At 48.8% G+C, this 25,701-nt stretch overlaps 1 protein-coding gene across 1 annotated transcript in view; it reads right to left on the reverse strand.

Annotated features, from left to right (window-relative positions):
• NCAN (neurocan) overlaps positions 1-24,716 on the reverse strand; it is a 60,225-nt gene extending 35,509 nt beyond the window's left edge. The window contains exons 1-2 of the mRNA XM_083483614.1: positions 24,115-24,716; positions 5,057-5,136 (exon numbers count right to left, since the gene is read on the reverse strand). Of these exons, the coding sequence (XP_083339740.1) occupies positions 5,057-5,129 (73 nt within the window). The 5' untranslated portion in view covers positions 5,130-5,136; positions 24,115-24,716. The remainder of the gene's footprint in view (positions 1-5,056; positions 5,137-24,114) is intronic.
• Positions 24,717-25,701: the final 985 nt, after the last annotated feature.

Here is a 25,701-nt window from a genome sequence, read left to right on the forward strand (position 1 = left end):
CCCTGTATGGGGCAGCTGCATATTTCTGCATTGCAGAGGGTTGGACTAGATGATCCTCAGGGTCCCTTTCCAGCTCAACAGTTCTATTATTCTCTTCTCATATTTCTCCCACCCACAGGAGGTTTAAATTTTAATTTGCAGATTTAATCCTCAATCCACCCCCATCAATCTGGAGGGACGCTGGCTTTCACACTCCCAAGGAAAGGCATTCCCCACACCGCCTGGAGGACAGAGGGCCAGAGAAGGCTGCCTTAACTGGTCACAGAAGGGAATTTTTTGCAGCAGTGAAAAGCACCGCTCTGTGGACTTTGCAACCGGTGAAATTAATCATCTCCGTGGCTGCGACGGACACCCTTGCTCCTTCTGAGCATTGATTTTCTGCTGCAGCCAGCTGGACCCAATTATAGGATGAGGGGGAGGGTAGCCAGGAAGGGTGGAGGGAGTTAAAAAAGAGGGAGGAGAAGAAACGAAAGGAAATTGAATGGATAGTCCTGAAGCCAAGATGAACCAGAGAGCTTGGCTCTCTGGAACCATCCAGCTCCCCCCTGCCCTTTCCACAAGCAAGAAGGGCAGCTCAGTGCCCTGTTTCCAAAGCCCAGGCTAGGAAGCTGAGTTAACTGCACTCCAGGGATTCTCACATGCATCCTGACACTCGGCTGCTAGGTGCCCCATCCAGGAAAGGGAGGGCTGTGCTGTGCAATGGTTAGCACGGCTCCAGATCTCCCGCAGATTTCCTCCGTGGCAATTAAGGATGTGTCATTCTGCAATGTGGTTAATTGATCTTAACTTTTTGATGGTTTTATTGTGTGGGGCTTTTAGTGCTGTAAATAGTGTGTGTGTGTGTGTGTGTGTGTGAGAGAGAGAGAGAGAGAGAGAGAGCAGTATACAAACACTTCTATAAACAAAAACATAGTAAGTGGTTTGGCCTTCTATGAGAATGCAAGAAGAGCTCTGCTGCTCATCTAATCCACCATCCTATCATAGAAACATAGAATTGTGCAGTTGGCAGGGACCCCCGAGGGTCATCTAGTCCAACCCTCTGCATTGCAGGAATCACAACAGCAAGGCAGGTTAGGCTGAAAGAGACCCATGTGGTTTTTGGCAAGCCAGACCATTCCTTACCCTCCAAGTGCCCCAATTTTCCAGGGACAGTCCCGGAATTACAGAAGCCATCCCGGTTTCTGGTTTGATCCTGGAATGTCCCGGTTTCCCTTTTCCTCCATGTCTCGGAGAACAATTAAAAGTGGTTTGTGTGTAGGTGCAGAAAGAGAGTCCTGTTTATACAGAAAATGAAATCACTGAGCTAAATGAAGGAAACGGTGAAGCTGGCATACGAAGCCCTTTCTATATTTTAGGAAGAAAATGTCACCAATCCACTTTAAATTCTTTAATTGCAATGCTTCCGCAGCCAGCCATTTCCTAGGAAATGTGGGGAGTGTTGATTCCTTTATTGCAAATGGAGCCTTGCCCTGTCTACTCAGAAGTAAGCCCCATTGTATTCAGTAGAGCTTACTCCCAGGTAACTTGGTCAAGACTGGGCTGCTTTACACTGCAATCCTAAGCATTTTCACTCAGAACTAAGTCCCACTGAGTTTAATAGGATTTTCTGTCTAGCGTGTTCCCGATCATTCTCAGTTTCTTCTCCTATTATTATTATTATTATTATTATTATTATATCCTGTTTTTCCCCCCTGACAGGGACTCAAGGCAGCTCAAATCCTATATCCTATTTCCTTCCATTTATCTGTGGAAGGTGTTGCACACAATCCCTTCCTTCGCACATTTTCCCTTCACAACAACCCTGTGAGGCAAGTTCCGCGGAGAGGTTGGAGTTGGCTCAAGGTGACCAATGTTGATGTGCCCACGAGGTCTGCGTGTGCAGGAGAAGCTTCCTGATGTAGAATGTTGTTGTTGTTTAGTCGTTTAGTCGTGTCCGACTCTTCGTGACCCCCTGGACCAGAGCATGCCAGGCACTCCTGTCTTCCACTGCCTCCCGCAGTTTGGTCAAACTCATGCTGGTAGCTTCGAGAACACTGTCCCACCATCTCGTCCTCTGTCGTCCCCTTCTCCTTGCGCCCTCCATCTTTCCCAACATCAGGGTCTTTTCCAGGGAGTCTTCTCTTCTCATGAGGTGGCCAAAGTATTGGAGCCTCAGCTTCGGGATCTGTCCTTCCAGTGAGCACTCAGGGCTGATTTCCTTCAGAATGGAGAGGTTTGATCTTCTTGCAGTCCATGGGACTCTCAAGAGTCTCCTCCAGCACCAGAATTCAAAAGCATCCATTCTTCGGCAATCAGCCTTCTTTATGGTCCAGCTCTCACTTCCATACATCACTACTGGGAAAACCATGGCTTGAACTATACGGACCTTTGTTGGCAAGGTGATGTCTCTGCTTTTTAAGATGCTGTCTAAGTTTGTCATTGCTTTTCTCCCAAGAAGCAGGCGTCTTTTAATTTTGTGACTGCTGTCCCTATTTTCATCAGAGAAATGTTGGAGGGCATTGCCCTTCGTTCATCTGCCTCACTGTCGTCTGCGCTGCCCTGAGATGCTGTGAGCTACTTCCCTTCCCCAAGTCCTCACTGCTCAGAGAGGCATCACAACATAACCCTGTTGTCTTTAGGGTGGGGAGGATAAATGTCAGACCAGGAAGTCAGAATTTTGGCCCAGATATTGGATATCTGTGCAGCCACAGAATGGCAGAAATGGGGGTGGGGGGAGGTGAAACACCCTGCCTGACAAGACTTGGCAGAGGAATTGAAATTCTTTTCCCCCTATTCTCCTGTGCATCATTCCTTATTCATGCCTGTCTTCCAGTTACCATTAATACTTAATTACCCGTACATTATTTGATGCTTATGGCTGGCAGGTCGTTTGCAGCTTGTTTGTTTACAGTGGGTTGCGGGGGGGGGGGGTTAAGAGGGGATAGAAAACAGATCCCAGATTCTAGCCCAAACCCAGGCTTCTGCTCCCAAGCAGGATCTTGTCCCTAAGATCTCTCCTAGGAGGAAAAGCTGCAGCAGCATTTGGGACTCCTTGGCTTAGGCTTGTAAGAGACAACTTGATAGAAATTTACAAAATTGTGCAAGGCGTAGAGGAAGTGGACAGAGGAAACTGGAACTCATAACACTAGAACCAGACTCTGCCAGTGTCCCTATTTTTAATGGAGAAATGTTGGAGGGTCTGGAGTTATGCAACCCAGAAGACAAGGAGATAAGGAACTAGACAACCTGAAGGCAGCCCTGAAGAGGGAAGTTTCTTAACGGTTAATGTTTCATTGTGTTTTTATATATGTTGGGAGCCACCCAGAGTCTCTGGGGCAACCCAGTCAGATGAGCAGGGTATAATAAAATTATTGTTATATCGAATTATTATTATTATTATTATTATTATTATTATTAAATACAACATTCCTATCATGGATGTTTTAGCCAAGATTCCTGCATTGCAGAGGGTTGGACTAGATGACCCTCAGAGGTCCCTTCCAACTGTATGATTCTACTATTGTACGATTCTGTTTTCATCAGAGAAATGTTGGAGGGTATATAAGATCTCTCCTAGGAGGAAAGGCTTCTGCAGCGTTTGGGGCTTTTTAGCTTAAAGTAAAGGTGAGTAAGGGGCAATAGGATAGAAATTTATAAAATTCTGCACAGCAGCCGTAGAGGAAACTAAAACTCGTAACCTTAGAACTGATGGACATCCAATGAAGGCGAACGTTGGAAGATTCAGGGCAGAGGAAAGAAAGCAGCTGAGAGTTGCATTGTGCATGGCAGGGAGAGAGCGGGTGGAGAAAAGCCTTTCTCCCTCTCTCTAAGAGTGGAACTCGAAAGCTGAACGTTGGGACAGTCAGGACGGATAAAGAAAGAACTTATTCATACGCCACAACTATGGAACTCCCTGCCACAGGAGGCGGCGAGGGCCACCACCAACTGGGATGGCTTTAAAAGAGGAGGGGATAAACTCAGGTAGCAGAGGGCTATTGGCAGCTATGCTCTGCCCTCCACTGTTGGGGCGGCCGTGCTTCTGAATCCCAGTTGCTGCAAACCATGGGATAGGGAGGAGTGGGCTCCTGTGCCTGGATCCTGTTTGTGGGCTTCCCTTTGGGGCCCCTGCTTGGCCACTGCGAGAGCCGGAGGCTGGGCGAGATGGACCATTGCGATGGATCATGCTCTCGTGGAGCCTCCAAGCCCAGAGGCAGTCTATCTCTATCCCCAGGTTCTTAAGGGTATTTGGCCTGACCTGGCTGCCACTCCTTATTTTCTTGTTTTACAGACTAGAAGGAGCAAGATGCACGTATTGCAGTCCACCAACAGTGTTCTGTCTAGGTCAGGGGTCAGAAACCTTTTCCAGCAGGGGGCCGGTCCACTGTCCCTTAGACCTTGTGGAGGGCCGGACTATATTTTTTTTGGGGGGGGGGGATGAACGAATTCCTACGCCCCACAAATAACCCAGAGATGCATTGTAAATAAAAGCACACATTCTACTCATGTAAAAACACCAGGCAGGCCCCACAAATAACCCAGAGATGCATTTTAAATAAAAGTAGACATTCTACTCATGTGAAAACACGCTGATTCCTGGACCGTCCTTGGGCTGGATTGAGAAGGTGATTGGGCCGGATCTGGCCCCCGGGCCTTAGTTTGCCTACCCCTGGTCTAGGTGCTCACAGGAAGCTGGCAAGCAATGCCTGAAGGAGGCAGCTCCCCTTTCTTCTTCTTTTTGGCCACAGATCCCAGATTTGGAGGGAGGGGGAAGCCTTTCTACTTGTTGCTAGAAGTCCAGAGCTTCTCCCAGAAGCCCCACCCCCCACCCCACCGCAGGTGACATTCGGAAATAGGCTGCTCTTAGAAAGGGAAGTTCCATTTAGCTGCCCCAATTAAGTTAACAGGTGACAAACAGAGTCAGACTCTTGGAAGAGCAGCTCTTGAGTGTGCAAATGAATGCCACATCTAATAAATGCATTTTTCGGGCAGTGGGAAGAGGAAGAGAAATGAAATTGTCCAATTTTATAAAAAATACTGCTTAATGTCCTGTTCCTCACCACATCTAAGCAGAACTTACCCACAACAGAGAAAGACAGGAGCAGATATCCCAGCAGGACGCAGCAGACAGCATCATCCATTAAATGGACCATCCTTAATCTGGAATAACAACAACAACAAATCTTATTGATCCCCATCATTTTATTATTATTACATTTACACCCCACCTTCCCTCCCAGGAGCTCAAGGGGCTGTACAGATGGGCAGGGTATAAATGAGAAAATTATTGTTATTATTATTACATTGTTCTCCTGCTCCCTGTTTTATTCTCGCAACGACCCCGTGAGCCAGGCCAGGCTGGGAGACTGTGGCTGGGCGCGCATTGACTGGGGAGCTCTCCGATAAAAGTGAATGTGGTCGCTCCCCCCAACTCCTTTGATTTCACCCTCATGCCAACCCCACGAGGTAGGCCAGACGGAGAGACAGCGATACCCCTCCCCAAGTTCCACATGGTGAGTTGGGGTTTTAAAAACTGGTCTCCCAGGTCCTGATCTAACTACTACACCACACTCCCCCCAAGGCATGTCACTATGCCTGTTAACGCACAGGGAAGTAGAGTCAACGGAGGCCTAAGCTCAGCCTCTGCCTGCCTGCCTGCCTGCCATCCTACCAAAAACCACTCTATGGGGTGACCCTCGCTGCCATCTTCCCCCTCTTCCGCCTCTGTTTACCCTAAGCAGAACTCAGGAGGTACCTATCTCAGATCCACCTACCTCTGTGTTGCTTTTTGAGGTCCCTCCCTCTCTCTAGATATATCTCACATCCATTTCTCTATATAGCTGCCCAAGATCTATCTAACTAGAGCGGTATATAATTAAATAAATCATCATCATCATCATGCATTGCAGAGGGTTGGACTAGATGACCCTCAGGGTCTCCTCCAACTCTACAATTCTATTCTGCCTGTCTATTTCCCTCCCTATCTCTCCATCAATCTACTTATTTATCTAATCGCTCTCTTTCTCAATGTCTCTCTCTCTACCTAATCTACCAGCTAGCTAGCTAGTATCAGAGCTGATCACAGGAGCCAACTCAAGAGCAGCCATAGGCAAACTCAGCCCTCCAGATGTTTTGGGACTACAACTCCCATCATCCCTAGCTAACAGGACCAGTGGTCAGGGATGATGGGAGTTGTAGTCCCGTAACATCTGGAGGGCCGAGTTGGCCTATGCCGGTCCTAGAGGCTGAGATCCCTTCTCACACACACACACACACAATGAAATATTTTAGGGGGGCTGGCCATTCACATGGTGTGTGTGGACCACGTCATGTGATGGATTGTGTGGAGCAGGGCTTACCTGACCCTCGGCCCCCAATATTTTATTTAAGTTGGCACCCCTGGGGCTGACTCAGGGCCTTACAATCCTGAGCTATGGTTCTGAACGAAGGCAAACAACCTTTTCTCACCCAAAAGGTTTTGATCCACCTTCCTTCCTTTTTTTTTTAAAAAAAAGGCTTGGATCATTCTGGTTCCAGCAGCATCTGACAGCCTTTTTTTCCTTTCTGGAGAGGAATTGCGAAGAGGGAGAGAGAGCAAGATGCGCGGTCTGGTGGGGAGGGAGGGGGCCCTTTCATGTCAAGACAAGTTTTCCTCTCCAGCTGCAAATCCCCCCCCCCATCACAGCGCCCTCCGCCGCGACGACTCCTCGCATCAGCCGCCTCACCTCCGGCGAGTTCAAAGCGCAACGAGGCGGCGGCGGCGCTTGGCAAACGGGGCGCGTCTCCGAGCCCCCCCCCCCGAGAATTTGCTTTGAGGGCTTCTCCAAAGGAGACAGCTCCCTCCCTGGGGGAATGCGAGGGGCTTGTTGTGGGTTACAGGAGGCCACGGATTGCGTGTGCGTGTGAACGCTTCTCCCTTGAGCTCGGAGGCCCAAGGACCCCTGAACGCCACTTGCTGGGAATCGAATACATATTTTAAGACATTTTCTTTTATATTGTCGACTCCCCCTCCCATTTTCCCTGATGTTTTTATTACCACCACCACCCTTTTGCTACTCCCTGCATTCCCTCCTTTTTAACATAGTCATAAGACAAAAACCTTTAATTCTTTCTGTTGCTCATGGTTCGGAAGATGGGAATTGAAAGGTTGTTGCAGTGCCTGGGTACTGCTGGGGGGGGGCTTGTGGCTGGCCACTGTGGTGACAGGAGGCTGGGATATGGCACCCCCTTGGGCCTGGCCCAGCTGAAGGGATCTCCCTAGTTTCTTGCCATTCCTAAGTGGAACCAGGAGCCTGGGAGGAAGGTCAAGGAAGTGAGTGTCCTTCAGAGCGTCTCCACCCCCATCACCTTCTCACTATATAGAAGGATCTGGCAACTTCTGTTTCAGTGTATCTGAAGAAGTGTGCATGCACACGAAAGCTCATACCAAGAACTAACTTAGTTGGTCTTTAAGGTGCTACTGGAAGGAATTTTTTTATTTCCACCCCCATCGTCCAGCTCTGAGGGCCTTCTAGTGGTTCCCTCCCTGCCAGAAGTGAGGCTACAGGGGACCAGACAGAGGGCCTTCTCGGTGGCGGCGCCCACCCTGTGGAACACCCTCCGGTCAGATGTCAAAGAAATAAAGAACTTATCTGACTTTTAGAAGACATCTGAAGGCAGCCCCATGCAGGGAAATTTTTAATGTTTGGTGTTTTATTGTGTTTTTATATATACTGGAAGCCACCCAGAATGGTTGGGGCCACCCAGTCAGATGGGTGGGGTTGTTGTTTAGTTGTTTCTGACTCTTCGTGGCCCCCTGGACCAGAGCACGCCAGGCACTCCTGTCTTCCACTGCCTCCCACAGTTTGGTCAAACTCATGTTGGTAGCTTTGAGAACACCACCCAACCATCCCGTCCTCTGTCGTCCCCTTCTCCTTGTGCCCTCCATCTTTCCCAGCATCAGGGTCTTTTCCAGGGAGTCTTCTCTTCTCCTGAGGTGGCCAAAGTATTGGAGCCTCAGCTTCAGGATCTGTCCTTCCAGTGAGCACTCAGGGCTGATTTCCTTCAGAATGGATCGGTTTGATCTTCTTGCAGTCCATGGGACTCTCAAGAATCTCCTCCAGCACCCAAATAATAAAATTATTATTAATTATTATTATTATTATTAAGGAAGGAGCGAGTCAGTGTGGTTAGTGTGTCAGACAATGATCTGTGAGAGACTGGGGTTCGAATCCTGCACTCAGTTTTGAAACTCACTGGGTGACCCCAGAGGACCTGTCACAATCTCTCCACCTGACCCACCTTGCAAGGCTGTTGTGGGGCTTCAGCGAGGAGGTGGAGAAAGAAGCATCTCTAGGAGGGTAAGGTGGGAGATAAAGGAAGGCCATAAAAGAGGGGGGAGACATTAAGCAGCGCCTTCCTCTTCGGGGCCCATCAACGCTAATTATTTGTGATGGAAAAGCGGAGCCTGTCTCCCTTGTCTTCAAGAAAGTCAGAATTTGCATTTCAATGGGGATTGGGAGGGGGCACCCGGGCACTTTGAGTGAGTGATAACGCAGCCCTTCCGCGTGTGGTTTTCCCCTGGGGAGGGAAGGGGGGGGATGGTTCATGGTGAAATTCATTTCTTCCCTGCAAGCGGCTTCCGAATCTCGGAGCCTGGAGATTCAACAAGGAATCAATAATAGCAATCAACAGCAATTAAAAAAACAAAGGCTGGGCTATAGATCAGTGGCAGGACCAGAAATAGCCCCCCCCCCCCATTTTCTATGTGTGCCACTTGAAGATACGGCGGTTGAGGCTGCAGACAACCCAAAAGGTTGAAGGAACATTTAAAAGATGCAAGGCTGGCTCGGAGCACAGTTCCCTCCCCTCCAAACAGTCCCGGGAACTGTAGTCTATCCTCTCGCCAAGCTACAATTCCCAGCACCCTTAACAAACAACAGTTCACAGGATTCTTATTTTGGGGGGGTGGGAGAGCGGGACTCACCTATTTATTTTATGAAATGTATAAACAAACAAACCTCAAAGCAGTTTACAACTTGAAAAATCATCAAGAAGAGAAATCAACAACAAAAATGATTTAATGAGGCTGGGGTATTGTTTAGTGAGGGGTTGCTGTTATTGATACTATCTTTATTTTAGTTCTCGCTACGATTTGTGTTCAAATTGCTCAATTTGGCTGTGTATTTTTTAATGATTTATTTATTGTTTATGTGCTTTTTCATGTAGTAAGCCACGTTGAGCATGGCTTGAACTATGGGAAGGCATCATACTACTAATACTAATTAATGCTAATACTACTAATAATTTTATGATTTATTCCCTGCCCATCTGACTGAGCTAATAAACCATCAAACAATAAAAACCTCCCTATACAGGGCTGCCTTTTAGACAAGTTCTGAAAGTCAGGCAGTTGTTTTTCTCCTTGGCATCTGACCTCAGGGCATTCCACAGGGAGGGCGCTACTACCGAGAAGGCCCTCTTGCCTGGTTCCCTCGGAGCTGGACCTCCGTGTCCAGGATGAGTGATGGGGGTGGAGACGCTCCTTCAGGTCTACGGGGCTGAGGCCGTTTGGGGCTTTCAAGGCCAGCACCAACACTCTGCTGGTTTCCCATTGGGGCATATGCTTGGCCACTGTGTGAGAAAAAGATACTGGACTAGATGCTGGGTCACTGGCCTGATCCAGCTGCCATGTTCTTCTGCTGTTCTTTCCCTCCTTTTGCACAAGGCAGAAATTGAGATGGTTCCCTTTAAGCTTTACTGCTGTGAAAATATTTCCAATCGCCTGTCCCAATAGAGGGCTTGCCGGTGCACTGACTTCCTCCCAGATTGCTTAGGGGGAAGCGGGAGGTTTTTATTCCAAGCCAGCCACAAAATAAGATGAGTCATTGAAAGGGGAAGGTGGGAGACATACAGACAGAATTATTTCCCGCTTCGTCCCCTGAAGACGAGTTCAGGAAGGGGGGGTGGCAGCGGTGGTGCTTTCAGGCTTTGCTCCCTTCGGAAAAGAGAGGCTAGGAAGCGGCAAGGCTAGAGAGGAGGACTGGCAAGCCTGCAGCCTTCTGGATGTTGGTTGGACTCGAACCCACAGCAGCCCGGGCGGCCAATGGTCAGGGGTGGCAAAATTTGGAGGCTTGTCCCTGATCTAAGAGGTAGCACCTCCCTCCTCCATGGGCTAATGTTCTGACTTGGCATGAGGCGGTTTCCTATGTTCCTGCTTACAGCAGCCGTTTATTCAAATCCATGAGGACTAGCACCTTATTTTGTCTTTAGGGGAGCAGCTGCAGCCGAGTGGTGGAGAAAGCTGCTTTCGGTCCAGGCCCCAACACCCCCAAAGGTCAGTCTGGGAGGGACTCCTGTCCGAAACCTTGGAGAGCTGCTGCCAGCCTGTATAGACAGTACTGAGCCAGATGGGCTTAGTGGACTGACTCTGCATCAGCACAAGAGTTCCTGGCAATGAGAAGGCAGCAGAGAGAGGAAACAAGAATTAGCCATGAATCCTGCATTGCAGGGGGTTGGACTAGATGACCCTGGGCTGCCTTCCAACTTGACAGTTCCGTGATTCCTCCGTTCAGATCCCTCAAATGGCTTGTTCCTCTCCTCCTCCTCCTCTTTTCCTCCTATGCTTGAGCTGGCCATTCCAGGAGCATCTGCCCAGCTTGGCTCACAGCAAATTAAGCCACCCAGCCCTCCCTCCGCTGCCCATCCCTGGAAGACTCTCAGCCTGGCAAAGAGCAGCTAAGTCCTTCCCCGAGCATTTTCTGCTGTGCGTCCCTGAACACAAAGGGAAGGGGAGGATGCCCAGCGCCTTATTAATCACGAAGACAGCCAGGGAGTCTTTTAAAACAGACACGTTGGAGGGGTCTCTTGTCTTGATAAATGCAGCGAGGCGTCCGCTGCTCTCCAGAGAGGTGGCAATATCAGGGATTTGCAGCTGGCTGCAGGAGAGGGGGGCAACACACACAGACAGTGTTGTGTTTTCAAAGGAAGCCCCCTGCCCTGCCCCCCTCTTGGCCAACCCCAGTGGCTCTCTTTGGGAGATGAGCCCACTTTCAAAGAATCATAGAATTTTGGTGTTGGAAAGGGAGTCAAGAGTCATCTAGCCCAACCTATCCAGCTTGTCATCAACCTTCTTAAATTGTGGTGCCCAGAACTGGACACAGGATTCCAGGTGTGGTCTGACCAGGGCAGAATAGAGTGGCACTGTGACTTCCCTTGATCTGGACACTAGACTTCTGCGCATGCAGCCTAGAAGTGCATTAGCTCTTTTTGTTGCTGCATCCTTTCAAGGTGTCGACTTGGGAAATCTTTTCTTAGGCCTCAGTATTTTCCTCCAGCAAAATATTTTCCCTCTCTATTTCTTCCTGGGTTGTTGCTGTTTTACAGCTCCAAACACCACAGAGAAGCTGACACCTGAGGGATAACTCAGCAGAGCATGAGACTCTTAATCTCAAAGTCACGAGTTTGAGCCTAGCATTGGGCAAAAGATTCCTGCATTGCAGGGAGTTGGACTAGATGACCCTCGAGGTCCCTTTCAACTTCCAATTCTTTGGTTCTGTGGATCCTTCATGATTTAGGTGGGTGCACTGCACAGGTTTTGCCACAGATTTTTGATCTCGTGGGTGCCTTGATTCCGCCCCCTTCATTCACAGTTTGCCTATTAAAAATACTGAGAAAAACCGTGGGAGGGAAGGAATTATATTGACAAAATTGTAAACATGTACAGTGGTACCTCGGGTTACATACGCTTCAGGTTACAGACTCCGCTAACCCAGAAATAGTACCTCGGGTTAAGAACTTTGCTTCAGGATGAGAACAGAAATTGTGCTCTGGCTGTGTGGCAGCAGTGGGAGGCCCCATTAGCTAAAGTGGTGCTTCAGGTTAAGAACAGTTTCAGGTTAAGAACAGACCTCCGGAAAGAATTAAGTACTTAACCTGAGGTACCACTGTATCCTGTTTTGCTGGGGCCAGTAGGGAAAGGATTAGAAAGCACCTGATCAGGACCTGGGAGAGCTCCCGGGTCTGCGGCTGATCAGGACCCCGGAGAGCTCCCTGTGGGCTTTGCTCTCTGAGCTTGAGGAGATGTTGTCTCAGCAAAGGCTTAGTCATCTGAGGTCTTTAAAGCGCTGGCAGGGCATGACCTTCCAGTGACTCTGCCCTCTTGGGAGAGCTGCTTGCAATATTTATCTTCTCTTGTAGTTGCATGTGCTAGCACACAGAGCTGATATGCAGCGGCAGAAGTTAACTTGATAAGCTGGAATGTAAGAAGGGGTTTAAGAAGGATGTTGACAACCTGGAAAGTGCGCAGAGGCAGGCAACCAAGATGGTGAAAGGATCTGGAAGTAGAGTCTTATGAGGGATAGCTGAAGGAGCTGGGGATGTTTCGCTTGGAGAAGAGGAGACTGAGAGGCGATACAAGAGCCGTCTTCAAATACGTGAGGGGCTGTCACATGGAGGATGGAGCGATATTCTTTTCTGCTGCTTCTAGGAGGGGGGAATCCAAACTAATGGATTCAAATGGCAAGAAAGGGGATTCCGACTAATCATTAGGGCACTGTTTCCCAGAGTGGGCAATACCCCCCCCCCGGGGGGCACTGGAATGATCTAGGGGGCAGTAGTAGCCTCAGGTGCAATTGAGGGATGTTGAATAAAATAAGGGGATGGTGGAAGCGTAAAGAAAGAAGAAAATTTTGAAAAACATGTTTCATCCGTTGTACAATGAATAAGGTGTCTTATTTACAACAACGTATTTCTTTACGATGTTGTAGGTAGAAATATACACAAAAGAACACATATTTGTCCCTGCATCTTTCTGTTTGTTTGAATATTATTATTTTTTCTGAAAAGGGGTGATAGGTCAAATAATTTTGAGAACCTCTGCATTAGAAAGAACTTTCGGATGGAAAGAGATATTTGACAGTGGAGCAGACCGATGCCCTCAGAAGATGGTGGACTGTCCTTCTTTGGAGGTTTTCAAGCAGAGGTTGGATGGCCATCTGTCATGGATTCCTCAGCTGTGATTTCTGCATTGCAGGGGTTCGATTCCTGAGGTCAATAGACCTCTCCTGCATGAATTTGTCTAATCCCAGTTGGTGGCCCTCAAACCCCCTTGTGGGGGTGAGTTCCATGGTTTAACTATGGAACTATGTTTCTTGAGACCCTCTGGTTGGTTTGGATGTAGTTCTTTGGCACCAATAAATCTGATTTTACCAGGGACCAACCAGCAGGTTACATAAGAGTGAGGAAGTTTTTGGATTCTCAAGGACTTGTCACCGGGCTGGATGGGGCAGGGCAAAAGTGGCTTGATGCTGAAGCTGTGGAAAGGGGGGTTATTGGGCTGTTCTTGTTTTTATTCTGGTTATGTATTTTGTGTTTTTATATAGTGATTTTATGTTGTGAACCACCCTGAGACCTGTGCATATAGGGTGGAATAATAATAATAATTTAGACTGAAGATGGAGGAGTCCAGTGCAATCTGCAACTCTCCATCCCATCCTCAGTCTATGCACACAGGCACTCAGCACACAATGGATACTAAACATCCTCAGACTGTTTTGGGGTCCTCCCCTCTGCTTCTTCTCTAGAGCTTTATCCTAAATATTTTTGTGCTTCCACAAATATTGAGGCTCCCTCAAGCCTCCTGCACTTCACGGGGTTGGTCTTGATGACCCTTGGGGTCCCTTCCAGCCCTGCAGTTCTATGTTTCCATGATAAGCCTCCACATCCTTTCCTCTTAGGGAATTGATCTCCGCTGGGAGTTTTTCAGGTAACACCTAGGACTTCTGCAGAATCAAGAGAGACTCCTAATGTTGGGTAATTCTGAACTCCAGGGAGAAATTGGGGAAGAATTTCAGGAGTGTGTGTTTTCTTTGCACAGAAAGCCAAGCTAAGACAGACAGGGTGTGCCACAGGGAGATCTTGTCAAATGTCTCTCTGAGACAGGAAAGTGGGGGTGGGGGTGGGAGAGGTCCCCTAAACACGCACACCCCCAGACCCACCACTGAGAGTGACGTGTCCCTTTGTGCGACATCCATTAGCTCTCCATTTAGGGAGGAAAAACTGAAAGCACGATTAAAATAAAACCTCCTCTCTTGTTTTCCCTCGACACACACGATCTCAGCAGCTTGTCAAAAATTGTCACTTTTGCAGGGGGGGGGGGTGGAGGGGAGGAAGGAAAAGAGACCAGAATGCGCGATGCTCTGCCCGCCTTGCAGAGCGGGCCAGATCCCGACTCGCCGCGTGGATTTTCCGCAATTAGAGAGGTGTTCGTGGGTTGCTGTTTGGCACCAGGCGCATAAAGGCTTTCCCTCTACAGTATTTGTGCTCTTGCTCCAGCACACACACCCTTTGCCCCCCCCCCCCATCCCGAGGAAAGGATTTGCCATTTTGGCATGTTTTTGGCACAAAATCGCATTGAAAAGCCAGATTAGCCTTTGGGCTAGGCCAGAGAGAGCATATCCATTAGATAAAAAATGATAATAGCGCATGCCCATGCTTTAGCAAAATTGACAAGAGGGGAGATCATACACACACACACCACCCTCACATCTGCTACAACTTGAATAATTCATAGCACTCATGAATATGCCAATCTGGTGATTGGTGATTAGGTTCACATAAAATGCAATTTAAATCTTGGCAGGATACCGGATATATCCCCCGCCCCTTCTCTCCAGACCCTACGCAAAGCTTTGCTGCAACTTCCCTTCTCTTTGTGGAGCAGTTGCAGAGCCCTTTCGACTGAGATTCGCACCAGGGTCCAGAGAATGCTGTGGGGAAAATGACACAGCCATAAGAAGCACCTGCAGGATGGGGCCAGTGCCCCACCTAGTCCAGCATCCTATTCGTGTGGCGTCCCAGACGCCCCAATTGAGAAACCCACGAGCAGGAGCTGAGCACGAGAGGACTCCCTCCCAGGGTTAGAAATTCAGATGTATAAGCCAGGCGCCAACTGGCTCATTAAACCGAGGTTGCAGTCACCAAAACAGAATGTCTAGTTGCCATTTTGAGACAAGAAGCCTCTAAAAGTCTTATTTTTCAAAGGATGGACTGACTGTGATTGACTCTCAGTTAAACATCTGGCTAGTGCAGATGACAACCTTGAGGTAGGATAAGAGCTTTGGGAACTTAAAGGCCCAAGATTAGAACCTGTTTGGCCTAGTGGTTAGCGGCAGGGGTCGGCAAACTTTTTCAGCAGGGGGCCGGTCCACTGTCCCTCAGACCTTGTCGGGGGCCGGACTATATTTTGGAAAGGAAAAAAAAAGAACGAATTCCTATGCTCCACAAATAACCCAGAAATGCATTTTAAATAAAAGGACACATTCCACTCATGTAAAAACACGCTGATTCCAGGACCGTCCGCGGGCCAGATTTAGAAGGTGATTGGGCCGCATCTGACCCCCGGACCTTAGTTTGCCTATCCATGCTCTAACCACTGACCTGCTGGCCTCACCACACCCACACCCCACCCCGCAAATATGCAGCCAGCCACAATTTTGCATCCGAACCTAGATTCATTTTTGGATCCCCTGTTTCTTTTGATGATATTTACATTTTTGGCTCGGACGGTTGCCATGTGCTACCTTTCCTCGCCTCGATTCCAAAATGCCAAACTTGTCCCCTCCCCCCAAAAGGCAGATGGTCCAAATTCACACCATATTGAAGGGAAATCGAGAAGGAGAAAAGTTACACCCACTCTGCAGAGAAGGAGAGAGAGAGGGGGCGGGGGGAGAGATTCTGTCTCAGTTGGGAATTTCAGGCCGGCCCAATGAGACAATTCTTATTATCGCAGGGCCAATGGACCATTTTGTTTATTTGTTGATATTTACTGCACTGATATATATTGCTAGTTGACCAAGGGGTCATCTAGCCCAACCCGCTGCAAATCAGGAATCGCAGCTGAAGAAATCACAGCTATTCTCCAAGGCTCACGCGACTCTCCATTTAACAGTGAGATAGGTTAGACCAGCCTTTCTCAACCTGTGGGTCCCCAGATGTTGTTGAACTACAACTCCCATCACCCCTAGCTAGCAAGGCCAGAGCTCAGGGATGATGGGAGTTGTAGTCCAACAACATCTGGGGACCCACAGGTTGAGAACCGCTGGTTAGCCTGAGAGAGGCAGTGCCTGCCCCCCCCCCAGTCACCCAGAGAGTGTCCTGGCCCAGTGGGGATTCAGACACTAGTTTCTCCCAGGTCCTGATCTGACACTCTAACCCAGGCCTCCTCAACCTCAGCCCTCCAGATGTTTTTGGCCTACAGCTCCCATGATCCCTAGCTAGCAGGACCAGTGGTCAGGGGTGATGGGAATTGTAGTCTCAAAACATCTGGAGGGCCGAGGTTGAGGAAGTCTGCTCTAACCCATGGGTACCCTGGGTTAGAGCATTGTCTCTGCATGCAAAAGGGCCCAGTTTCATTCTCCACCAGATCTGTCTTAGGGCCAGAGACAGATCCCTTGCCTGAAAACCTCAGAGAGCTGCTGCCAGTCAGTGTCTAAGCTAATTGGACCAGTGATGTGACCAATAAGGCTCCTTCCTCCAACGAGCTTAAGGTGGTGTACCTGCAGTCCCCACAACAACCCTGTGAGGTAGGTTAGGCTGAGAGTCACAGATGCTTTAGTTGAGATTCCTGCATTGAAGGGGGTTGGACTAGATGAACCTTGGGGGTCCCAACTCTATGATTCTTTGATTCTATGGGAGGCAGGGACTGGCCCAAAGCCACCACCCAGTGAGCTTCATGGCAGAGTGGGGAGATTTGAACCCTGGTCTCTCCCAAGTCCTAGTCGAATGCTCTAACCCAGGCATCCCCAACCTTTAGCCCTCCAAATGTTTTGGACTACAATTCACATCATCCCTGACCACTGGTCCTGTTAGCTAGGGATCATGGGAGTTGTAGGCCAAAACATCTAGAGGGCCACAGGTTGGGGGTGCCTGCTCTAACCACTATGCTACCCTGGTAGGTGCCTTCACTGTTTTGTTTTCAGTGCCTGATAGAAACTTTTTTTCCTTTAGCAAGGATACTCAGGCAAGTACACCTGACACGCCTTTTAAAAGATAGCTTTACAGTGGTGCCCCGCAAGACGAATGCCTCGCAAGACGAAAAACTTGCTAGACGAAAGGGTTTTTCGGTTTTGCGTGGCTTCGCTAGACGAATTTCCCTATGGGCTTGGTTTGCAAGACGAAAACATCTTGCGCTTTTTTCTTAAAGCTGCTTGAAGAGGCGCAGTTGCAACGGACCGTGCTTCGCAAGACGAAAAACATCGCAAGACGAAAAGACTCACGGAACGAATTATTTTCGTCTTGTGAGGCACCACTGTATTCTGTTCTGTATATATATATATATAAATTCTGGCTACTTTTTTGGGTGAAGCTAACTTGTTTTTAATATCTCGTTTTTATTGGTCATTTCAATGTATATTTTATGTAAATCACCTGGAGGTTTTGACAAGCGATTCTCTCTCTCTCTCTCTCTCTGTATTTAATGTGCTTATATCCTGCCTTTCTCCGCAGTTGGGATTCAAGGCAGCTTCCAACACTTAGAAACATCATTACAAACTTCAAAGTAATAAAAGGAAACTACTTTCCTTCCCTGGAGGATTTTAAGCAGAGGTTGGGTGGCCATCTGCCCTGGATGCTTCAGTTGAGGATCCTGCCTTGCAGGGGGTTGGACTAGATGACCCCAGGGGTCCCTTCCAACTCTACCATTCTATGATTTGTTGATTCTATGAAAGCAATAGTTAAAAGACATCAGGACCAACAATTAAAATCCAGTTTGTCCTCACAGCAGCTGAATGGTCAGCATTGCCTGGACCTTAATGTTCCTAAAATCCTAGGATCATAAAGCTGGAAGGGACCCCCAAAGGTCATCCAGCCCAACCCCCTGCAATGCAGGAATCACAGCTAAACGTTTCCGAAGGCTTGTCTGAACAGGGCGGTCTTAGCCTTGTGGCAGAGTCTCTTGGGAGTGAATCCCACAATATATGAGCAGTCACAGGAGAGGGAGAGAGAGAGAGAGAGAGAGAGAGAGAGAGAGAGAGAGAGAGAGAGATTGTTGGCACCTGCCTGTCTCAAGAGACAGGAGTTAAGTCAAAGCACTGTGTTAGCAGCACTGAAATGGCCTCCCCACAGCGCACACCTGGGCAATGTGGAGGTCCTGGGCTGCTCAGAGGACAAGATCCCCCTTCCGGCCTCACTGAGGGGGTCGGAAGGAAAGCAGAGCAAGACGATTAGCACCAGTTTGGCTGCAGGAGTTGCCAGAAGGAGGCGGACAAGGCGCCATCCAACCGTCTTAGGGACTCCCCTCAAGATTTGTGAAGGGTTCACTCCTGAGCCTCCTCTTTTCCTGTATATATCCCACAAGGGAAGATGAAATTGGGGGCGGGGAAGTTGCATTTTGCCAAAAAGAAAAGAAGAGTGTTTTAAGGGGCTTACTCCCAGGTAAATGGGGATATGATTGCTGTCTTGCAGAATCCATTGAGGGAGAGCTTGTTTCATAAAGCTCTGAATATCGGTCACTGGAGTGGATTGGCATAAGGCAGGGAGGGAGGGAACCACTAGAAAACGTTCCATTGATGAATTGTCACAATTAGCCAATGAACACTTTGATTGCAAATTAAAGAGAGTTCCAAAGTTAATTGCCGCTGGCCATCTGGACGTTTTCCCCCTGGCACATCCGACCGGCTGAATTAGTGCAAAGATTTCACCCCATCGCCGGTTATCAAGCCTCGGGTTCCAATTATACGTCGACTCCAGAGATCTCAAAGACTCCCTGCAACCTGCCCAGGGACCCACCACGACTCATAGGCAGAACTCTTTGGAAAACCCTCCGAACGGAAAGCCACCGCCTTATGTGCAAATCGGCCTACTAGAGAGGCAGCGTGGTGTAGTGGCTAGAGGGTTGGATTAGGACCTGGGAGAGACCCGGGTTTGAATCCCCGACTTGGCCATGAAGCTGGCTGGGTGGGACGTTGGGTGGGGGCAGTTGCTGCCTATCTTAACCTAAGGTTGTTGTGGGAACTAAGAGCAGTGGTGAGCTATCTATGCCACCTTGAGCCCTTTGTGGGACAAAAGTGGGATTTGACCTCAAGAAATACCGTATTTTTTGCACCATAACACTCACTTTTTTCCTCCTAGAAAGTAAGGGGAAATGTCTGTGCGTGTTATGGAGTGAATGCCTGCGGGTGGCAGGGGGATCTGCTGCAGTCGTGAGCAGAGGATCCATGGTTCCCCTTCCTTCCCTCCTCCATGGTTACAAAGCATGGATCCACATGGATCCTCAGGACTTTTGCATTGGGCTACTCCAAACTCACTGTCAGATCACATGTCTGTGGCCACAGCATGAACCACAAAAATCATATATCCACTATTTCATTTAGAATATTTTTTTCCTTGTTTTCCTCCTCTAAAAACTATGTGCGTGTTATGGTCTGGTGCGTGTTATAGAGCGAAAAATATGGTAAATAGATGTCTCTGTCAGCAGAGCATGGAACTCTTAATCTCAAGGTCGTGGGTTTAAGCCCCACATTGGACAAAAAACTTCCTCATTGCAGGGGGTTGGGCTGGATGACCCTCGTGGACCTTCCAACTCTATCATTCTATGAAATAAAATGTTCTCTGAAGGGTATAAAGGCTCGGCTCAGCAAAGGCCTCTCTGTTGGTCCTGAAAGCATCCATGAGGAGCTGTCCCAGGTGCTGAACAGTTAGGAGCCTGTAGACCACATTTATATCCCACAATTTTCTCTGTGGATCACAGAATCATAGAATGGTAGAGCTGGAAGGGACCCCAAGGGTCATCTAGTCCAACCCCCCACAATTTAAGAAGGGTATTGACAAACAGGAAGAGGAGATCATCCAAAATGATCAAGGCTGCTGATAGATGTAATGTCTTCCATTAATCTGTCCAGCTTTTTATTACACTTTTAAAAAATAATAATATCAGCCTTCATCTAAGCTGTGAAGGTCCCTCCCCTGTTTTTATCCGTATAACTGTGAAGTAGTTTTGGCTGCGCAAGGCTGTGTGAGCTTCAGGGCTGCTTGGAGGTTTGAACAGGAGACCTGGTCCAGCAATCTAACCACAACACACCAGATCTCATATCCTGCAGCAGGCAGTTCCACAGACTAACAGAGTGAAAGGGGGGGGGGGAGCACTGTGCTTTCGCAAATACGAAACCTGACGGCCACAACAAGTAAGACGAAAAGCATATTAAAAAATTTCAAACAGCAGAAAGGCAGCCCTGATTGCTACAAAACCCCCATTTTGCAACAGTGATTCACATCGAACCAAAGACCGAGGCTTCAGTCTCCTGTGCAGGCTTACTAGGGAGCACATCCCACAGAGCTCAGTCAAAGTTACTTCTGCGTAGGCAGCTGAAATAAAACTGCAACATAAACCCAGCTGATCTCAATGAGCTGGGATCAGAACGGCAATTTCTTGTGAGCAACATAGATATTACATAACACTTTACCCTGAAGCCTTAATTAGAAAGCTCAGCTCTGCAGCCATTTCCCAACTCAGGTCTTGCAGCACAACCACCGGAGACATGTTCCTCTGGGCATGTGCAGAGGACAGTTCCCTCTGCACTGGCTTCGCCCCACATCTTTCTTGTACACTGTGGAATAAGGGCGTTCAGGGGACCCTTTTCCACCAGCACTGGAATCCTTCGTCCCTGAGGTTTTTAGAGAGCCTGGTTTCAACAAAGGCAATCTGCAGGAGGGGCAAGTCAGCTCCCTGGAAACCCCTGCAGCCTGAAACCTCTGGCTGGGACTGGGGAGGAGAGTGAGATTTAAGAAATAAGAAAGCAAATGAACAAAAGATAAGAAGAGCCTTCTGGATCAGGACAAAAGTGGCCAAGCTTTGCAGCATCCTGTTGTCACCCATAAGAACCTGGGAATATAGACAGGCTGCCTCTGGACTGGGAAGTTCCATAAGATGATCATCATCATCATCCAAGAGTCTTAATCTCAGGGTCTTGAATTCAAGCCCCATATTGGGCAAAAGATCCCTGCATTGCAGGGGGCTGGACTAAATGACTCTTGGTGTCCCTTCCAACTCTACGATTCCATGGTTCCAAGGCTTTCAGAGCCTGCCTGCTGCATAAGGCCACTGGCCCACCTAGTCCAGCCTTCTCCTTATAGGAAACCCTCAAGCAGGTCTGAGCACAAGAGCGGCTTTCCCCTCCTGCAGCATCCAGCAACTGGTGTTCAGAAGCAGAGCCATTGTGTCTGGCAGCCAGCCTTAGCCTTCTCATCCATGAATGCACCTAATCCTCTTTAAAGTCATCCTAGTTGGCAGCTGTCTCTACCTCCTGTGGCAGGGAGTTCCATAGATGAACTCTGCACTTGCACGAAGAAGTCCTTTCTTCCACCTATCCTGAATCTTCCAACATTGAGCTTCGTTGGACACCCACAAGTTCACAGTGTCCTTTTCAATGGGTCTACTCTCCATGAGACAAAGAGTAGGTTTCAACATCTTTATCCTCCTGGTTCTATTTCTTCCTCAGTACTCATATACCACTTGTAATGCAATGAAATAATATGCAAGGGCTGCCCCATGGAAGAGGGTGCGAGCTTGGTTTCTCCTGCTCCTGAGGGTAGGACTTGAACCCGTGGCTTCAAGTTACAAGAAAGGAGATTCCAACTAAACATCAGGAAGAACTTTCTAGAACTGTTTGACAGTGGAAGGGACTCCTTCAGAAGGTGGTGGACTCTCCTTCCTGGGAGGTTTTTAAGCAGAGGTTGGGTGGCCCTCTGCCATGGATACTTCAGCTGAGATTCCTGCATTGCAGGGGGTTGGACTAGATGACCCTTGGGTCCCTTCCAGCTCCGCAATTCTATGGGTCTAGGAAATACTCCACTTTCCCCTCTCTCATTATCAGGGAACGGTTGGCATTTGCAGGGAAGATAATGGACGATAAGGATAGCCCACCCACCGGGTGCTTTTTCCTGACTGCTCCCCCCACAGTGACCTCTCACCTCTTGGGATCTGTGAAACATACAAGGACTCCAACACCAAGTTCGTGTCATTGGATCCATGCTTACAGTATCACTTACACTGACCAGCAGCAGCTCTCCAGAATTTCGGGTGGGGGTCTCCCACACTCCTCCTTGGGGATTGAATCTGGGACCTCGGCATACATTGATGATGGTCTGCATGCTTGTGAACAAAGGGCTGATTTAATGGGAACTTATGAACTTGCTTTATTCCGAGTCCATCTAGCCCAATATCGTCTGCACTGACTGGCAGCAGCTCTTTGGGGCTTCCGGCAAGGAACTACTTCTCCCGCTCCACCCATGAGCTGTGGTCCTTTCCTTCTCTTCAAAGTAAGACCCCAGTCCTCCTGGTTCGGAACGAACAGGAAGCTGCCTTATTCTGAGCCAGACCGTTGGGTCCGTCTAGCTAAATATTGTCAGCACAGACTGGCAGCATCTCTCTAGCGTTTCAGGCAGTGGGTCTTGTGGTCTTACCTAGATGCTGTCCTTTCCTTTTAAAAAACAAAGCAAATTTCCAGTCCTCGTAGAACCATAAAATTGTAGAGTTGGGATCTTTTGCCCAAGGTGGGGCGAACCCAGGACCCTGAGATTTTGAATCTCATGCTCTGCCAACTCTTTGTGGGTCTGCATACAGGGGCTAAAGGAAGCTGGGGTTGGGGGGAGAGAGACTCTCCCAGGTGCCAGACCCTTCCCAGCCCTCTCTAGAAGTACGGGTGCATCTGACCCTTCTGCCCCCCTCCCACTGAGCAACAAAGCCTTCTATCTCCACACATAGCTCACGCGTCATGCTGCATTTTGGATCACTAGCTCATGAGTCGCAAGCACGATCTCCTGTTATCGCTGCTGCTGCTGATATTATTATTATTGCTATTACTACTACTACCGTGGTCATCTTCAAATGACACCCATCCCTTCCACGCCAGCCTCTCCTCGCCCCTTTCCCAGACCTGCTGGTCCCCTTCTGCACAGCCCCCTGGAAACAAGGCACCCCCCCCCTCTTTCTCCCTGTTCACACAACACCCAGATGTCAGCAGGTTTTCACCCCTGTGCAATTCCTCTCCTCCCTTTCTCACAAGCGTAAAGCTGTATTATTCAAGAGCTTACCCATCTCATTATCACACAACTCTCTGCCTTCACACTTTATCTTTCCCTGGGTTCGGATTCCCAAAGGATGTTGGGGTGTGTGTGTGTGTGTGTGTGTGTGTGTGTGTGTGTGTGTTTTAAAAAACAGACCTGCTCTCTGGCAACCCAAAGGATTTTCTTCTGCTTCTTTTGCCCACTGTTCTCTTTTTCTTTCATTTAGCTTGTTCTTACACTTACACACCAACACACTTTAAACTGGAAGGGCTCCACCTTCCTCCCTTTTCCTTCCCATTCACCAGAGCTAACACCATGCCAAGCCCTGAACTCCCAAAATTCTCTCTAATTCTTTCCCTGCCTTTCTTTGGATTAGCTTATTCCCCCCCCTACACCCCTCAAAATAAGTCCCTTTTCACTCCGTGCTGGAGACAACACACAGAGGGAAAAGGCAGCCTACATTTCCAAACACTTCTATTCTCTTAGCAGATTGCAACAAAAAGAGAGAGAGAGAGAGAGGACTCGTTTGCTTTGGGGACTGCAAATTTTTGCAGCTGGTCAGTTTCCAGGTGCTTGAAGTGGACAAGCAGGAATCTCCCTCCCCTCCCTTCCCCCAAATGAAACAGGGAGGACTCCTTCGCCCAAGGCTCTCCCATATTCTCTCTCAGATCGCAAAAAAGAAAAGAAAAAAGGGTTCATTTCCTTTGGGGACTGGCAGATTTTGGATATTTGCAGCTGGTCGGTCCCCCCCCCCCAAATAAATGGAAACCAACGCTTCTCCCCAGAAGCTCCCCAAAGGGGCGAGTTATTACACACAGAGAGAGACTCCCCCATATACACACTTTCTCGGCCATCAGTGCCCCCTCCCCATCCTGCAACCCCCGAGCGATCCTGCCCCCAAGTGAAATGAAATGACATCCCTGCAGGAAAAGAGACAGAGGTCTCCAGGACAGAATCAGAGAATAACGTATTTTAAATTCAGCTGATCCTAATATTTGCAAAACAAGATTTTCAATGAAGTTAGGGCTGGTTTTTGGGGAGGGGTTGGGTGCTATTTTTTAAAAATGCAAACAAACAAACAAACAAACACGCCCCTACCTGACTCTCTCACTCCTGTGCCTCCTCTTTTTTTTCAGAGTCTGCAGGAATGCATCGCTTCTCCCAGCAGGGAAGAGAAGACTTCTCCCTCGCCCTCTCTCGCTTCTCCAAGCAGCGGCGGAGGAGGCGACGGTGCCACCGGCTTCCGAGGCGGAGGGCGATTTTTCAAAGGTGGGGTGTGCGGGGTGGGAGATGGACCCACTCAGAGGGGGCTGAGCCCCACCAGCAGCATCCCCTGCAAAGGAGGGGATGGAGGGGGGAGGAGGAAGAGGGGCAGGGTGGGTGGGTGAGTGGGCTTGTAGAAGGGGGGTTCCCTACAGCCAATCCTCGCTCGCAGCTCTGGAAACAAAGGGGGCAGGCAGCCCAGATCAGCCTGGGGGGAAACTGCAGAGAGGCTGGTGTCGAAGGGACCCTTTCGTGGCGCCCCGCTGGTTCTCCATGGGGGGGGGGTGATGGTTGTGGGGTGGGGGTCTCGCCTCTCCCCTCTCGCCTTCTCGACCACGCCTGGGCTCCTGCTCTCTCTCTCTCTCTCTTCCACCTGCACACCCAGTTAGAGAGGAATAGCAGCTGCTGGTGGGACTGATGGTAACGCAAGGCAGAACTGGGAAAGCGAAGAAAGAGAGTATCAGATGCGCATGCGCTTGGGTTCCTATAAAGACACACACACACACACACACACACACACACACACACACACACACACACACACTCACACTCTGTATCACTCTTACACTTACACTTTTTCCAGCTATCAAAGCACCGACGGGTAGCACTCAGACATGCAACTTTTGCAAAACAAACATGAAATAAGTTCGTGGGTGTTTGGAGAGAGGTTTGCGGGAGCTCCTTGCCTGCCCAGATCTGGGTGTATTGATTTTGCATTAGGGTTAGGCTTGCCATAAACAGTCTCGAAACGATTCTACAGCGGGGAGTTTTTAAAACAACAACAACAACATAAGAAACGATGAAAGGCAATTCAGGATTTGAAAAAAAAAATGAAAACACTTCCACTCCTATCTTTCTATATAGCCTATAGGTAACGATTGCATAGGTGACAAGGGTATTTCAAATAGAGATCTTGACTTGCATGTCCTGCTGAAAAGGGGAGAGAGGAAGGAATAGGCACCAGAAAGGACAATGGGGTTACAGCCAGTGCAGGGGTGACAACTTCAATAAAATGTTGGGGGGGGCAGGTAAGCCCTGCCCTGCATAATCGATCACATGACTCAGTGCGCACACACCATTTGAATGGCAATGCCCATTCACTTTGCGGAACCCCTCAACTATTTTATTTAGGGGCAAAGGGACCTCAGCCCCAAGGAGTTGGCTCTGATGAGCCAGTGTTAGCCCAGCTCAGGGTGGACCCACTGAGATCCCTGCACTGCAGGGGGTTGGGCTAGATGACCACTGGGGTCCCTTCCAACTCTACAATTCCATGGTTCTTTGAAAACAAGGAAAATTGACTCACTTGGGGCCATTAATTTCAATGGGCCAGCTCTGCTTTTGTTGGTTACAACTTACAGTTTTAACTAGGAGGGAGGGCAGCAGTTAATTTCTGTGGGGAGTTCTCATTAAGGAGGTGCAAGG

This window comes from Podarcis liolepis, assembly GCF_965112155.1.
Source record: "Podarcis liolepis genome assembly, chromosome: 18".
NCBI classification, from domain to species: domain Eukaryota; kingdom Metazoa; phylum Chordata; class Lepidosauria; order Squamata; family Lacertidae; genus Podarcis; species Podarcis liolepis.